General features: G+C 40.1%; 2 protein-coding genes across 11 annotated transcripts in view; both read right to left on the reverse strand.

The window, feature by feature from the left end:
• Nucleotides 1–1,016: 1,016 nt before the first annotated feature.
• LOC122873898 lies at nucleotides 1,017–10,011 on the reverse strand. 8 transcript variants are annotated; one of them, XM_044191218.1, is made up of 7 exons: nucleotides 8,406–10,011; nucleotides 6,479–6,668; nucleotides 5,077–5,148; nucleotides 4,750–4,852; nucleotides 1,876–1,966; nucleotides 1,672–1,750; nucleotides 1,017–1,477 (listed from the first exon to the last, which is right to left on the reverse strand). In XM_044191218.1, the coding sequence occupies exons 1-7, from the start codon at nucleotides 8,407–8,409 to the stop codon at nucleotides 1,207–1,209; spliced, it is 810 nt and encodes a 269-aa protein (XP_044047153.1). In that variant the 5' UTR covers nucleotides 8,410–10,011; the 3' UTR covers nucleotides 1,017–1,206. The 8 variants fall into 8 exon arrangements, with proteins under 8 accessions (XP_044047153.1, XP_044047154.1, XP_044047149.1 ...); XM_044191219.1 differs by lacking the exon at nucleotides 8,406–10,011 and adding an exon at nucleotides 7,247–8,397; XM_044191214.1 differs by lacking the exon at nucleotides 8,406–10,011 and adding an exon at nucleotides 7,247–8,397 and having other exon boundaries at nucleotides 6,479–6,831.
• Nucleotides 10,012–10,276: 265 nt separating this feature from the next.
• LOC122873896 (E3 ubiquitin-protein ligase SMURF2-like) overlaps nucleotides 10,277–15,148 on the reverse strand; it is a 67,258-nt gene continuing 62,386 nt past the window's right edge. For all 3 annotated transcript variants that reach the window (XM_044191209.1, XM_044191207.1, XM_044191208.1), the window contains 4 exons: nucleotides 14,915–15,035; nucleotides 14,486–14,687; nucleotides 13,738–13,813; nucleotides 10,277–13,598 (listed from right to left, as the gene is read on the reverse strand). In XM_044191209.1, the coding sequence (XP_044047144.1) occupies nucleotides 13,499–13,598; nucleotides 13,738–13,813; nucleotides 14,486–14,687; nucleotides 14,915–15,035 (499 nt within the window). In that variant the 3' untranslated portion in view covers nucleotides 10,277–13,498. The remainder of the gene's footprint in view (nucleotides 13,599–13,737; nucleotides 13,814–14,485; nucleotides 14,688–14,914; nucleotides 15,036–15,148) is intronic.

The following is a 15,148-nucleotide window of genomic DNA, read 5'->3' on the forward strand; positions in this document are numbered from 1 at the left end:
GACAACGCTGCACGTGCGTTGGTGAGTTTACTCGCGTGCGCACAGGCATCTGTTTGAGACAACGGCGAAGCAAATAAAAGGTGTTTGACTGTGGGGTGAGAAGTTTTACTAATCCGTCAACATCACAGACGATTGCTGGTATTTTGTACACCAGGAACTGAGGGTGGACACTGACAACACTTTAGATTCAAAGTTACCCTAACTGTTAAACATACTTTTGCCACATTTTCATCATTAAGCCGACGTATAACTGCATAGTATCTTAATTACTCAAAATATAAGGTGACTAAAAATGGCAACCATATTTTCAGTTTTGGCAACCACTTTTAAAAGTTAGCGTTGAGCCCTGCTGGGTGGATTTTGGCTTTTCAGAATATAGTCATGCTGTACAGATACCATTTACACTTGGCTGAGATCACATGGACGATCTGATTGCATTCCGCGGGCATTTACACTGCGCATTAACATGCATTTTCCCATATCCCAATAGGCTATCCAGATACAGATTGCATATTAATGGCAGGTGTAAATGGGGTCTTGAGTTTAACCACTAATGAGTAATTTCAACATTGTTCAATATTGCTTGAAAATCTGACAACAATCCTTGTTTGAGCAGCTGCATATTGTGAAACTACATATTGGCACAAGGATGGATCAAAAGATTAATAACATCTTGAAAAAAAGAAATCCAAAAAAAGTTTTTCTTGGATAGACAGAATAACGGTCCAGATTTCCTCAGAAACCATCTTTTCCATTACAACCATTGTTCAACTGTAGTGTGTTGTTTTGCTGCAACAGCTCCACTCCTGCCCACCAACAGTGATTTAACTGTTCACCAGAACAGTCTTACCTGCAAATCAAAAGCCAAGTCTTCTCCCTTCTCCCTCCCTCTCACTTGGCTGTCATATGCATGATATTAACAGACAAATGCTGAGGCAACCACCCTCTCGCTTCCATCAGATGGTTCTTTGATATGTGTGATGGCATCGGGACATAAATAAACACATACAGAGAAGTTGATGACAGCTTCATGATATTGAAGAGAAAAACAGCCAAACTGCACAGAGGCAGCAGAATAAGTTCAGCTGCCTAGTCCACTGTATCACAGGGAAATAAACAAAAACAAACTGGAACATATTCCTGATTCAGTGTAATCTCAGTACAACCACTGTCCACTTGGAGCATCATTTCAGACACGACATTATCTCAACTAGTATTACTGCTTGGTGACATTGCGTTGCGTTGCATTGAGTTGGTCTGCCCATGTGCTGCATCTTTTCCATTTATCTGAAAATCACCATCATCGTCATCGGGCAGGTTAGTCCATTTACAACGGCTTCCACAGAAACAGCACGTCTGGTAAACCACAAGCTTTAGTCCGTTGATTTGTTTTCTAACTGTACATTGTCTGTTGCATTCCTGGCATGACTCGAACAGCTGAAGGATGCACTCTTCATCGACGATGAACTCTGACGAGCTGAGGGAGTCGGAAAAGATGCATGAATAGCACGGCGAGCTCTTATTTCAATGTGTTCAGTACACCAAGTATCGAAATAATGCATGTATATGTAAAGCTGGGGGATGGTATGGGTGAGAAAAAGGAGGTTACGTGTCAAATTGAAACAACAAAACCTTCAAACCGGATCGTCATTATCAATAATATCAGAATACCTTCCCAAATCCACCAGGTAGCGTCCATCTCCGACACTTAATGAGGTGCTGAATTCTTCATCCTCGTCGTCTTGAATATCTGTGTGGATCCATTTTAAATATGTCAGTTATTACTTCACTTTTCCTGCCTGTAAACAATTTGCTTGCAATCTTTACAATTTTTTTTTGCTGCAGAAGGACTTTGGTAATGTGAAGATGACTCACCTCTATTTTCTTTATTTTCTGACTGGTTGGTTATCGTCCACTCATCTTGACTTTTTGGTCGTTGACAAGCAGCATCTTTTTTTGCTGACTCCTTAAAATGGGAACAGCCATCCGTCAGCACAAAGCTTAGTGAAAACAGGCGACACAATTTCATTTATATAGCACGTCATTCACGACAGTCTCACAAATGACATAAAAGACATAAATGGAGTATTATAATAAAAAGAGAAATAAAACCTACCACAAAAATAAGTTAAGATATTAAAAATTAGTGCAATAAATTGTAAAACTAAAGTGCATTGTCTGCAGCTGAAATGTTGGAGATGAACAGAGGTGGAAACAGATCTTGGCGAAAGAGAGATGACTTGTGCTCATTGATAAACTGTTTTATAAACCGCTCAAATCTTTTGTTGGTTTAACATGAGACCAAAAGCATTTGCAATGGTAAGAGTTTATGACAGTGAAAGTCGCTGCAAACTGCAAGTCAAAGCTTAAAAACAAAAAACAACTGTTTGGCTTCATGTTGGCTCTGATCAGCTAGTAGCATCAAGTCAATGTGATACAGAAGTAAAGACACTGTTCTGTTTTCCAGGTGCAAACAGCAACTCAACTGAAAGCGACTGAGTTTATAATCATGCATGCATGCAGTAGTGTGAAAAAGTGTTTGCCCCCTTCCTGATTTCTTTGCATGTTTGTCACACTTAAATGTTTCAGATCATCAAACAAATATTAGTCAAAGATAACACAAGTAAATACAAAATGCAGTTTTTAAATGAAGGTTATTATTAAGGGAAAACAAAACAAAATCCAATCCTACATGGCCCTGTGTGAAAAGGTGATTTAAAAAGTGTGGTTTATCACACCTGAGTTCAATTTCTCTAGCCACACCCAGGCCTGATTACTGCCACACCTGTTCTCAATCAAGAAATCACTTAAATAGAACCTGCCTGACAAAGTGAAGTAGACTAAAAGATCTTCAAAAGCTAGACATCATGCCGAGATCCAAAGAAATTCAGGAACAAATGAGAAAGAAAGTAATTGAGATCTATCAGTCTGGAAAAGGTTATAAAGCCATTTCTAAAGCTTTGGGACTCCAGCGAACCACAGTGAGAGCCATTATCTACAAATGGCGAAAACATGGAACAGTAGTGAAACTTCCCGGGAGTGGCCGGCCGATCGACCAAAATTACCCCAAGAGCGCAGTGACGACTCATCCAAGAGGTCACAAAAGACCCCACAACAACATCTAAAGAACTGCAGGCCTCACTTACCTCAGTTAAGGTCAGTGTTCATGACTCCACCATAAGAAAGAGACTGGGCAAAAATGGCCTGCATGGCAGAGTTCCAAGATAAAAACCACTGCTGAGCAAAAAGAGCATTAAGGCTTGTCTCATTTTTGCCAGAAAAGATCTTGATGATTCCCAAGACTTTTGGGAAAATACTCTGTGGACTGACAAGACAAAAGTTAAACTTCTTGGAAGGCGTGTGTCCCATTACATCTGGCGTAAAAGTAACACTGCATTTCAGAAAAAGAACATCATACCAACAGTAAAATATGGTGGTGGTAGTGTGATGGTCTGGGGCTGTTTTGCTGCTTCAGGACCTGAAAGACTTGCTGTGATAGATGGAACCATGAATTCTGCTGTCTACCAAAAACTCCTGAAGGAGAAGGTCCGGCCATCTGTTCGTGACCTCAAGCTGAAGCAAACTTGGGTTCTGCAGCAGGACAATGATCCAAAACACCCCAGCAAGTCCACCTCTGAATGGCTGAAGAAGAACAAAATGAAGACTTTGGAGTGGCCTAGTCAAAGTCCTGACCTGAATCCTATTGAGATGCTGTGGCATGACCTTAAAAAGGCAGTTCATGCTCGAAAACCCTCCAATGTGGCTGAATTACAACAATTCTGCAAAGATGAGTGGGCCAAAATTCAGTGCTGTAAAAGACTCATTGCAAGTTATCGCAAATGCTTGATTGCAGTTGTTGCTGCTAAGGGTGGCCCAACCAGTTATTAGGTTTAGGGGGCAATCACTTTTTCACACAGGGCCATGTAGGTTTGGATTTTGTTTTCCCTTAATAACAACCTTCATTTTAAAAACTGCATTTTGTGTTTCCTTGTGTTATCTTTGATTAATATTTAAATTTGTTTGTTCTGAAACATTTAAGTGTGACAAACATGCAAAAAAAAACAGGAAGGGGGCAGACACTTTTGCACACCACCATTTTTAAAATTCAAATGAAAGTCATCAATGTTTGATGCTTTCACTTGCAGTGTGCAATGTGTTTCAGATAGAAGTGTCTGCATGGTTAGACAATCAACACTAAAGTGGTACAAGAAAAGCAGGACATCCCACCCAGGCAACTAAGAATTATGGATTACTTATTTTAAATTACAGTAATCATTATTTGCATATTGTTCATGTCATCTTTTTATGTGCTTTTTAAATGAACAAGAGCAAAAAGTAAAGAAGCCACAACTCTTATCTGTGGGATATCACATCTTTAGAGTACTGTTTTGGAGCTGGAGACTATACTGAATATTTTTCAGTGAGGATAATCCACTTTTATCAATCCTCAAATGTTCACTGCAACTAACAAATATTTTCATTATTGATCAATCTGCCAATTATATATTTTTTTTCAATAGTGATTAATCGTTTAGACTACAATGTATCAGAAAATCGCTGTCACAAGTTCCCAATGTGGGGAGATGTATTCAGACTGCTTGTTTTGCCCAACCAGCAGTTCAAAACCCAAATATTTTCAGTTCACAATATCAAACAGAAATTGTCAAGCAATTGTCAAAACAAGCTTAATTTTCAGTCTAAGTGACTGATCATTTTAGCACTACATGGAGATTTGTCAGTCACATTTACCTTTCCATTGCCAGATGACTGGACAGAAGGAGCAGCACAGGTTTCCCACTCATCTTCATTTGGTGAACTCATCATAAATGGGTATTCACAATGCACACTTTCACTAAAAAAAAAAAAGCACAAGGGTATAAATGAAGTTATACGTTAGCATGTGTATTCGGCAGCTTGTGGGACTAACGTGTTATACTATTTATCATTGACTTAAAAAAAGCTAGAATGTGAATGTTTTCAGGTAGCTTATCAGTTACAGACACAGTAATGTTAGCAAAACTATGAGGAAGTGGTACTAAAAATAAAACTAACAAATTTACACACAGGCCCTCTCACCAGGTTTCAGTCGAAGAACTCCTTTCAAGGGTTGGCCGTTCAGGTCGACTCTCTGCCTTGGTCCGAAGATAACTACAAACATAAAACATTGCGGTTAGCTTGCTGGTTAATTCATACACATACAGTATAAGGAAACACACTGACAGAGACTGATAACACGTTTCTACACTACGTTCACGTTAGTTATAATTGATATTAGTCTGTTAACGTTACGACGATACAGACCTAACCTACCTGTCCAGCAGAATAAAAGCCATCTTTGAGTCAGTTTTAATACTGCATTGTTTCTTAACTTGTTGCCACTTTGAAATTGCCGCACCGATGGTTATTCTTGTCTTACTGCGCCGTTTGTCACTTTCTCTTTTTGCTCGCTGGCCCTCCTCTGATCTAACCCTCTTCGTCTTAACAAAAGAGTCTACCGATTTTTGGGGCGCTTTAGGCGCCATATTTGTTTTTCACATCATGATGACATCAAGTCCGATCACAGAATCTGACGGGTTACAGCATACGGTGTAACACCTGTGAGCTAGATTATTACTGATAATTCAATGGCTGATTTAGCTTTATTTTATGAATATGTGGACTATTATGGTTCTTAAGTTATAATAGAAAAGGTTTACCTTAGTTAAAAAGGCGGGGTAAGCGATTCTGGAGAAAGACTGTTGATATTTGAACTCAACAGTCAAACACATACACCCCTCCCCTCAATGCTCCTTCAGAAGCGCTCTCCCCCCCAAATTCATGGATGCGCATTGCCAAGGCAACAACACTAACTGGGCAATATGGCGGAATCCGGAGCTAGTACTGCTTGAGCGTAAAACAAACATACTGCAAAACGTCATCAAACGAACGACATGCAAACACAGCATCCAAACACAACGGAGTGAAAACTAGCGAGAGTTAGTTGTTTAGACTGTTTTGACTAAACAACAGTGAACGAGGACAGGGTCGTAGGTCTGTAACGTTAGCAGAGCTAACAAGGAGAGTAACGTTACTAGCATCGTATTTCGAATTCAATCCTGATAATCCCACAGCGTTTAGCAAACGTGTTGTTAGGTCTTCGTGGTTGTGCGGACAAATACCATGATATAGAGCGAACAACGACACAGCAAGTAATGTAACTAACGTTGGCCAGGTTGTGAGTTAGCAAACTGTCCCTACAGTTGCTGCTGAGAAGCTAACAGCCAGAGAGGACGAGACGTTTCCCAGAACCAGCACACAGCGATACTCACAACTCTCCTGCTGCTATAGCTAACACCACAACAACAGCACAGCTTGGCAAACTAGAACGTAAGTTGAATGTCCGTGGGCAAGTCATGTAACGTTACCTGACACACAAATCACAAACATTAGCAAACAGGGCAAAACAATACTGACCTATTGGTTCTGTAATGTTACCCACCAGTCAAGCAGAAACAGAGCAACCTCCGCATCCGTCTTCATGCCTTTCAACTCTCGGAGGTCTCTCCACCGTTGGAACGCCTCGCCGATGTTAATACGGGTCTTCGACCTTGCATCATCATAAAACTTCTTTTTCCTTTTTTGTTCTTCTGACCTTCTCCTCTTTGGCTGTTTCTCGGCCATCTCTCCTTCTGGACAATGCGAATACGTTAGCATGTGCCAGATTTACCGTCCCTCTCGCTCCCACTGCCGCTTGTCCTGTGCACGAGCACGAACGCCACATGTTGCCCATTGGCTGGAATAGTGTTGTGTCGGTCCGAGCCACTTGTTTGTTTCCCATCTACAGAGCCAGGGCTGTGTTCAAACACCGGGTTATTTTTTCAGCGCATACACTGAGCTGACAGCTAGCGGATCGGGAGATATTCACTGAATTTGACAAAAAGTGTATTGGATTAGAATCGCGCACCCCCTACCCCCACCAGCCTACAGTAAGTTCCTTGAGTAAATGGCTGTTTTATACAGTCTATGGTAAATGTACTTAACTTTAGTTACTTTCCACCACTGCATAACAGCCACAGTATTTAAATATACTTTTTTGAACATGTTTTATAAAACACAATTTCCAAGCTGATTTAATCAAGTAAGTCTGGTTTAACTGGCAGTTTTGCTTCATGTCATCTTTACATCAGTCCATTGTGGGAGGGAGGCACCCGAAATATGTAAGAGAACCTCACAGCAATGTTTCTAACCTGACTGGTGTTTTACTTACATATTTATGAGAAAGAAAGCCATCTCAGCGTCAGTTTTGAAGCCATTCTTGTCCCGCAGTTTTTTCCAGGCACTGTACGCCGGGCCGAGGTTTACTCTGGTCCTCCCTCGCTGTCTGTCATTCTCCCGCTTCACCCTCCTGGCCTCCTCCGATAGAGGCTTCTTAGGTTTCTTCACAGACGGTTCATTAGTTAATGAAGGTCCTTCTTCCATGCCTTCACAGTCTTCCATTTTCACCATTTATACGGTGTTGTCTTGTGGCTAAAACATGATGAATTAAGGCTAAAACAAAGGCTAAACTGTGGCTCTTATATGTCCTGTTTTGGCTTTTTGGCTCCTCCCGGCTGCCGTACGTCATTTTTTGTTGTTGAAACTTTAATGAAACATTGTATCACATACTACATAGACTGTATCTGTGGTATCACATAAAAGGTAAACGCAACCGAACCAAAACATTCACTATATGTATATATTTTAATACATACAATACCTTAAGATAACCTGCAAAAGGCTTAGTTACTCCACTACATATTTCCCCAATACAGTGGTGGAAATTAAGTACATTTAACATTTCAAGTATTTAACTCTTGTGTTCCTAATTACGTTACTCTCCCAGTGTTCGTGGGTCTGGTGTACCCACAACATTGTTGGGGTTTTAAAACAATAAAGTCATAACAATTTATGTAAAAAGCAAAATAGATAGATAGAGCGCTAATAACAAACGTAATGTTAATGTTTTTCTCACACTATATCACCTATGCCGTGAACACAGGACTGCAGAACACACGGAAATATACATCCATGTCAGAACAGACTATGATATACATCCATGCACCACAACACCGGCTACGTCTCGTCTGGAAGCTGAGCAGGAAAGGCAAACGGGTCAGACCACCGAGCATGATACATAGGGGGGACATAAACAAAACCTTCAAATAGCTGTTGTGTTTTATGCGTGAATTATTCAAAAGTGGAGTCGGCCTCTATTAAATATATATTTTCAATTACACACTTTATGTATAAATCATTTATTGGCGGGGACAACTTCATGTTTTGCAGAAGTTTGAGGGGACTCGTCCCCTCCGACCCCCGGGATCTGCGCCCTAGCGCCGGTCAGCTATGAAAACAGACATGTAATATGTAACCATGACGTTACTCACGCATCGAGAAGAAGAAAGGCCAGCTCCGAGTCAAGTTGGAGCCCTTCAGCAGCTCGTAGGGCTCTCCATCTCGGAAACGCCAGACCAATGTTGATTCTGGTCTTACCTCTCTCTTTGTCGGAGGCCTTTTTAGCCGAAGAACGAGTTTTCTTCTTCGGTGGAGGAAAATCTGGAAAGTCGCCTTCTGCTGAACTGTACTCTGCCATCTCGATATTACAATGCTGTGTGGGAGGTCACTTGTAGTCTTTTTTTAAACGCGGGGAGGGCCAACAGGGAGGGAATCACATGCACGCGCACCCGGACCGGCTACCAAAACAAAGAACAGAGAAGCTCAGATTACAACACTGAAAGGGAGATAAAGGGAGGGTGACTTCATTCTCTGCTCAGGGCGCCATTGCGCCACTATATCTTTACATAGCAAATAGTTGCTTGCTGCTATATTAATGTTCAGAATCTCATTTACAGAACCTTTAAGACGTGGGGGAATAGATCATGTTTGTCTTGAACAAACAAATGATGTGGAAGTTTTCCAGAGACATTGTTGCCTGGGGTAGTTCTCCTCCAGTTTCTGCATCCCACAGGCATTATGTAGTTTCACCATTTGATCTAAAAACACCAGCCAGGATAACAACCCCCAAATAAGCCTGCAAATGGGTTTGGTCATTTCCCTTCCATTTTTCTCCAAAAAACACGCCTTCCCTCCAAATTTTCTGCATGGTGTCTGGGATAAAAAGAAGCCTTTATGTCCTGCACATGAGTAGCTGCCATCTGCATCAGCCCTGGTTTCATCCTTATCACGTTGGCAGTCAATGGCTTATTCCATGGGCAAGAAGACCATTCAATTAAACCATTTTTCAACACTCACATTTCTCCTCCTGCGGGCTGCTGTCGGGCTGGTTCATGACTGTCTGGACTTGGGGCTGTCTCCAGACGTGCTGGTCTCGGGGCTGGCTAAGGGTCAGTCTCATCCTCTTTTCCAAACTCACTGTCAGACCCGTGACCCGAGACGTGATCCTCATGTTCAGAGAATTCTACGTCTTCCACACTTCACACAAGCTTATCTCTTCTAAGATGAATTCTGGCCCTCTGAACAGAGGTTCTCTTTGCCATACTGATAGATTGTGATAAGGAGCCAAGCACACAGAGATATCTATTTATTGTGGTTCTCCCCCAATTTTCCCTGAAGAGTGTGAGAATATTGAATATAAACATTCAATATAAACATATTGAATGTTTAGAATGTGAAACACCATTATACAGGTTCTCATAAAACATTGTGTAGTTCGACACACTAGAGGATACAGAGTCCAGGGAAATGCGGAAGAAGTCAGGCTCTCGCTGCTTTAAATGTAACAATGTTGAAACCTTGTTTGTGTGAGTGCGGGGAAATGCAGGTTGTACCAGAAAATGTGTTGTAGATTCAACTATGCAGAAAATAGTAGGTATGATTAGCTCCACCTTGATCAGCTGCAACATTAAAACACTACCTACTCCATAATGTATCTGTAAATAATAATCCAATAATAGAATAACTTACAGAACACATTCTTTAAAGTACGTTTTGCTGATAACACTTCTGTATTTTTGCTTTTTACCTTTACTTGTAATGAAGTATTTTTACATTGATGATTGATACTTTTACTTGACAATCTCAATACTTCTTCCACCACTGCTTAAAAATCTCTTAAGTAGCTCCTGAAGCAGAATCATATTATGGATAAGCTTGATAGACTCAATGTTATTTCCAATTTTAATAATAAATGATTCAGAAAACTTACAGGAACGTAAAACCTACCAAATAAGATTTTGTATAATTTGTCCTAAGTTTTCCCTTTTCTCTTGAGCAGGAAAAAGGACAGTAATACACATGGTACTATAAAACATAATGCTGTGAGGTCCAAACAGCATAGTTTTATTGCTCAGCTTTCTGCAAGGGTACAAGAAGTTTATTACTTTGCTTCTTTATTGTCCTTATGTACAGGTGTCACTTACAAGCTCACAGAGCAGCTGATGTGAAAAACTATGAACACATGTACTGTAGTAATAAATACAAAAACAGATAGGAAATCGAAAGAAATAAAACATGGTGCAGTTAAAAAAAACCCTAAGATTCTTTTTCTGTTTTGTACTGAATTCAATCAAAAGTCATTTACACACACACACACACACAAAATTTGCACATAAACCTGTAAATGTGTACATGGAAGTGTGGGGAGAGAGTTTGCTGAACATTACACAGCTTGTTGTGGTCTGTAACCAATGAAATATATGATTAAAGCACATCATTTTGACCAGAACTGGATCTCAGTTTGTTCAATTAGATTCATCAGATCAATCAGAGTAGACTAAAAAGACTGAACCAGCCAGAAAACTTGGTGCTGACAAAAAGAATCAAAGAGCAGAAGTGGACTGTGTGCACTGGACAAACATACATGTGATGTGTGCATATCAAGAACATGTGAGATTAAAAAAAAAAATTATATATATATATATATATATATAATTTTTTTAAACTATTTGGTAAATAGAAGGAAGTGTCTGATTATAACTTGGAGCCTAAGTATGCATAATGTGATAATGTGTGCAAAAAAACTTGTAATGCATTTCTTTTCCATCTCTGAGTCAGATTATTACAGATAAAATCAAATAAATTTCTCTGTAACTGTACAAAGACGACAATTACAATGTACTCTGTTTTGTTTCATGATGACCACAAAATAAAAAACTCAAGGTTTCTGAGTATAAGCTAACAAACTATTCATGGTTACCAATAAATGCAGGCAGCATACATAGAAGTCAAAAGGTTTTCCAAGCGTAATAATTATGCAAATAAATAGGCTTTCTCTGTTGAGCATCCATTCATGCAGAGGGTTTTCTTTGGATGGAGGCTCCGGTGATGGGAGACGCTCCTCACTGTTGCCTCTCTGGTTTCTAGTGACTTTTCATTTTGGTTGATCATTTTCACCATGTAGCATCAAGGAGTTCAGCAGCAGTCAACTGCCAGCATTTGCAGCTCTGAGGATTTGAGGCCACCATCAGCATTCAGTCTATTATTTCCTCGCTTTTTAAAAATTCATGACAGACTGCTCCTGTGCATATGAAATAATATTGTCGTCTGTGCTGTTTGGTATTCAGTGGTGACACAGACCTCCAGAGCAGCAAATATGGCCATTCAGGTTCTCCTATGAAGGTATGGGTGTGTTAATAAGTGAAAGTGATTGACCAAAAGAAAATAGCTCTTTAAACTGCCAACTTTTACACACTATCATGGGACAGGGCCTCTGAAATATAGTTTCAATTAAAAACAGTTTTACCCCTCCTCACATACTAGCCTAATAAATGTAAAAAAACAAACAAAAACAATTTAAAATACAAAGGACAACTTCACCTGAGAATGCAAAGAGGTCTGTGACAGACACCAACATGCTTGCATTTAAATTGAACAGAAAGAACAAGCAACAATATACAAAATAGCTATGTATTTGTACATATATACTCAAAAATTACAGGTGTATAGATATTTTTTAATCTGTATATTTCTAATGTAGTTGTATAGCAAATGAAACGTGATATATTTTAATCTACTGTGAAGAAAGAACTCCTGCTATAACTGCTCAGTTTGTAAAGTGCTCTAAAGTGACAAGACAGAGAAAAAGAAATGTTTCTGTCTTTTTAAACTGACGATGTGACTGAAAATAGACGCCTGCCTTGAATAGCTTTTTTATCAAGCCTGGTCCCATGGACAGTTGTGCCCTTTTCACATATGATCTGACAGGAAGTGTGCTGGGTTGGATTACAAAAAAAGGAAACATGCATACTTGTAACTGCTGGAGACATATGTGTAAATGAGGGAAAAAGACGATGAACCAGGCTCAAAAAGTGAGGTTCAATCAGCTCTGCAGCTTCAAATACAGGATACTGTGCTAGTAGAGATGATGGGGAATTCATCTGTAAAATGTCTACCTTCCTAACATACAAATGCACACTTACATACATATGCAGAAACATACAGACACACGTTTACAAGAGCTGTGGCCACACTGCAGTGATTCAGGGAAAAAAAAACAAGATTCATACCTTCTTCTTAACCAGAGTCCAATCAGAGTCCGTCCCGAAACTTTAAACAACCAACGACAAGCTCGACTCAAAAATGCCACAAAACATCAGACCCACGTCCAAGTCAGTCTGTATGACTTCCATTTCAAAATGATATATTCACAATTTAAATTATATGGTTTTACAGATGAAAATGACTGCTGGTGTGAAAATTAAATTATGGAGCATTGCTGTAAAAACTAAAGATTTTCTATTCTGAATTTGAATGATCAACTTCTCCAAAAAAGAATACATAGCCTTTTTGGAATGAAACCCTTCAACTATCAAAGCATTATACTGAGGTAGGATGAATTTGTGGCACTCCTACAAGATGAAGCACACCAACTCTGCAGCCATGAGGACTGGAAGGTGTATTGGTTGAGGTTAAGATGGCTACTAAGGGCAAGATATGGCTACCTGCAGTGTTCAAGATTCAGTAGCATGACATGGATCAATTCAATCAGTTTAAATTGCAAAACAAAATACACTGTTCTCAAATGCCTAGGGAGAGTTTTTAAAAGAAACACTTTTGTAAGATGCTGAACTGTAAGTTGATAAACTGCTTCCTGATTTGAATACATTTAAAGTGAGCTGACCAGGCAGTGCCGTTTCTTCTTCTCAATGCAAAGGGAGCCGCCAAAAACAAACGGCTCACTCACAGCTGTTGAAAGAAATGCTGCAGCTCTTAACTTGACATCTCTTAATTTGCTTTCTGTATTTCACACAAACTACACCAAAACAAAACAAACAAAACCCAAACAAATAACTGAATAAACAATAAATGACAGGGGTTGACTCTCTAGCAGCTGTTCAAACACATATCAATAAGGGAAGAATGCGGAGAGTGTGAGAGAAGAGGAAGACTGCAGGCTGGTCGAAGATGCACGCATCAGGCTCTGAGTGAGCCTGTCGGCACGTCGCACTGACAATGATAGCCTATCAGAGTCCTGCACACAGTTACACATGTTCACACACAAACACACTCTCCAATGTGTCTCTCATTCCACTGCGAAGCCACAGGTCTCCTCGATGGCTGTCAGCAGCTTGTCGTACAGCTTGTCGTAGCTCTCGTAGGCCGGAATGTCAATCCGATTGAAGCTGGAGAGGAGAGAAAGAGTTCATATGAATGAAGCTGGGAGAGATGGAAAGGTATTGTTTTCCATTATCACGATAAAGATTTTGTGCATGTTATGTGTGTGCAACTATGTGTGTGTCTGCAACTGCATGTGGCACACACCAGGTATGGGCTTTGGGCAGATTGTTGGTGTTAGCATCGATCTGATGAATGGTGAATAGTCTGGGCCCTGCAGCGCCTGCAGTCAAAACACAAACAGGATCCATCAGGTGGAGTTCAGCATCAAATTCCATTGTTAAGACACTCACCAACATCTCAGCTAATAGAGTCCTGATAGAATCCTTTTCAATCCAGCCTTTGTTCCATTAGCCATAGCCTGATAAGTTGTTTAATATCAGAGGGTTTCTTTCACTGGCAAAACTAAAACATGCTCCTGGAATTTTCTGTAAGATAAATAAAATTTGAGCACCTCATAATAGCAAAGAAAGTAAATTATTTTCTTAGCATTTAACAACATATTCAACAATATATATCACTAGTCGTAGCCACATAAAGGTTGCTTCCTGGAAACATAGCCTGATGGGAGCCGCAATTTTTCAATTCTAACAATATTATCAGTCTTCTGTTTTTGGTCTTCAAACTTTATTAGCAAGTTTGGTAGTAGATACCCATTTATTTTATAAATATGGATGGAAAAATAAAAGAATCCCTCTGTGAGCAGTAATAGTTAGTGGCACAGAAGCTAAACCAGAAGTGGGGCAGGACCTTAGCTCTCTAAAGTTCCACTGAGAAAACCATTAGGACTGGAAATAGAGACCTGGCTAAGAAATAGGTTAACACACACACACACACACACACACACACACACACACACACACACACACACACACACACACAGTCAGATAAGTACCCTGTAAAGCCTTGAAGCCTTGCAGCGGGACTCTGGATGAGCCAGTAACAAACTGCAGTAGCCGGGCCCTCCTCTCCTCGTCAAATGACTCCACTGCTTTCCAAAACCACTTGACGACGTTGCTGTCGGGGGTGCAGTGCTTCAGACGGGTGTTGGACTTCCAGTCAGTGATGTCGATCTTTCCCAGGCCACACACTATCAGCTGAAGGTAAAGAGGGAAATAGAAACTTAAATATTAACTTGAATTCATATTATAACAGGAACGTGTACCAAAAGTAATTATTGTGTTTTGGAAGATGGAATAGACGACATTCTTTATCACCAGAAAGCAAAAATTAAAATGATACACATGTGGGTGTGTCTGTGCAAGAAGGGATGGTCATAGCTGTGACTTGATTGTTTTTATTTTGAAATAGTCTTCTCTTGTACCTCCAGTTCTTTCTCATCGAAGGATTTGAGCAGATGTTGAGGAATAACCTCATTGAAGCCTTTCTGCAGGGCCAGAAACTGAGCCTCGATGCCATGCAGGAAACGCCAGTTCACATACAACCTGCAGAGAAAATGAGAGAGCCCGTCAGTTTATTTAACACTTCAGAGACTTCAAATACAGATTCATCATCATGACACTGAATTAATGACAAGTCGTGTGAAAACATGGTACTT

Source organism: Siniperca chuatsi, linkage group LG3, assembly GCF_020085105.1.
Source record: "Siniperca chuatsi isolate FFG_IHB_CAS linkage group LG3, ASM2008510v1, whole genome shotgun sequence".
NCBI lineage: Eukaryota > Metazoa > Chordata > Actinopteri > Centrarchiformes > Sinipercidae > Siniperca > Siniperca chuatsi.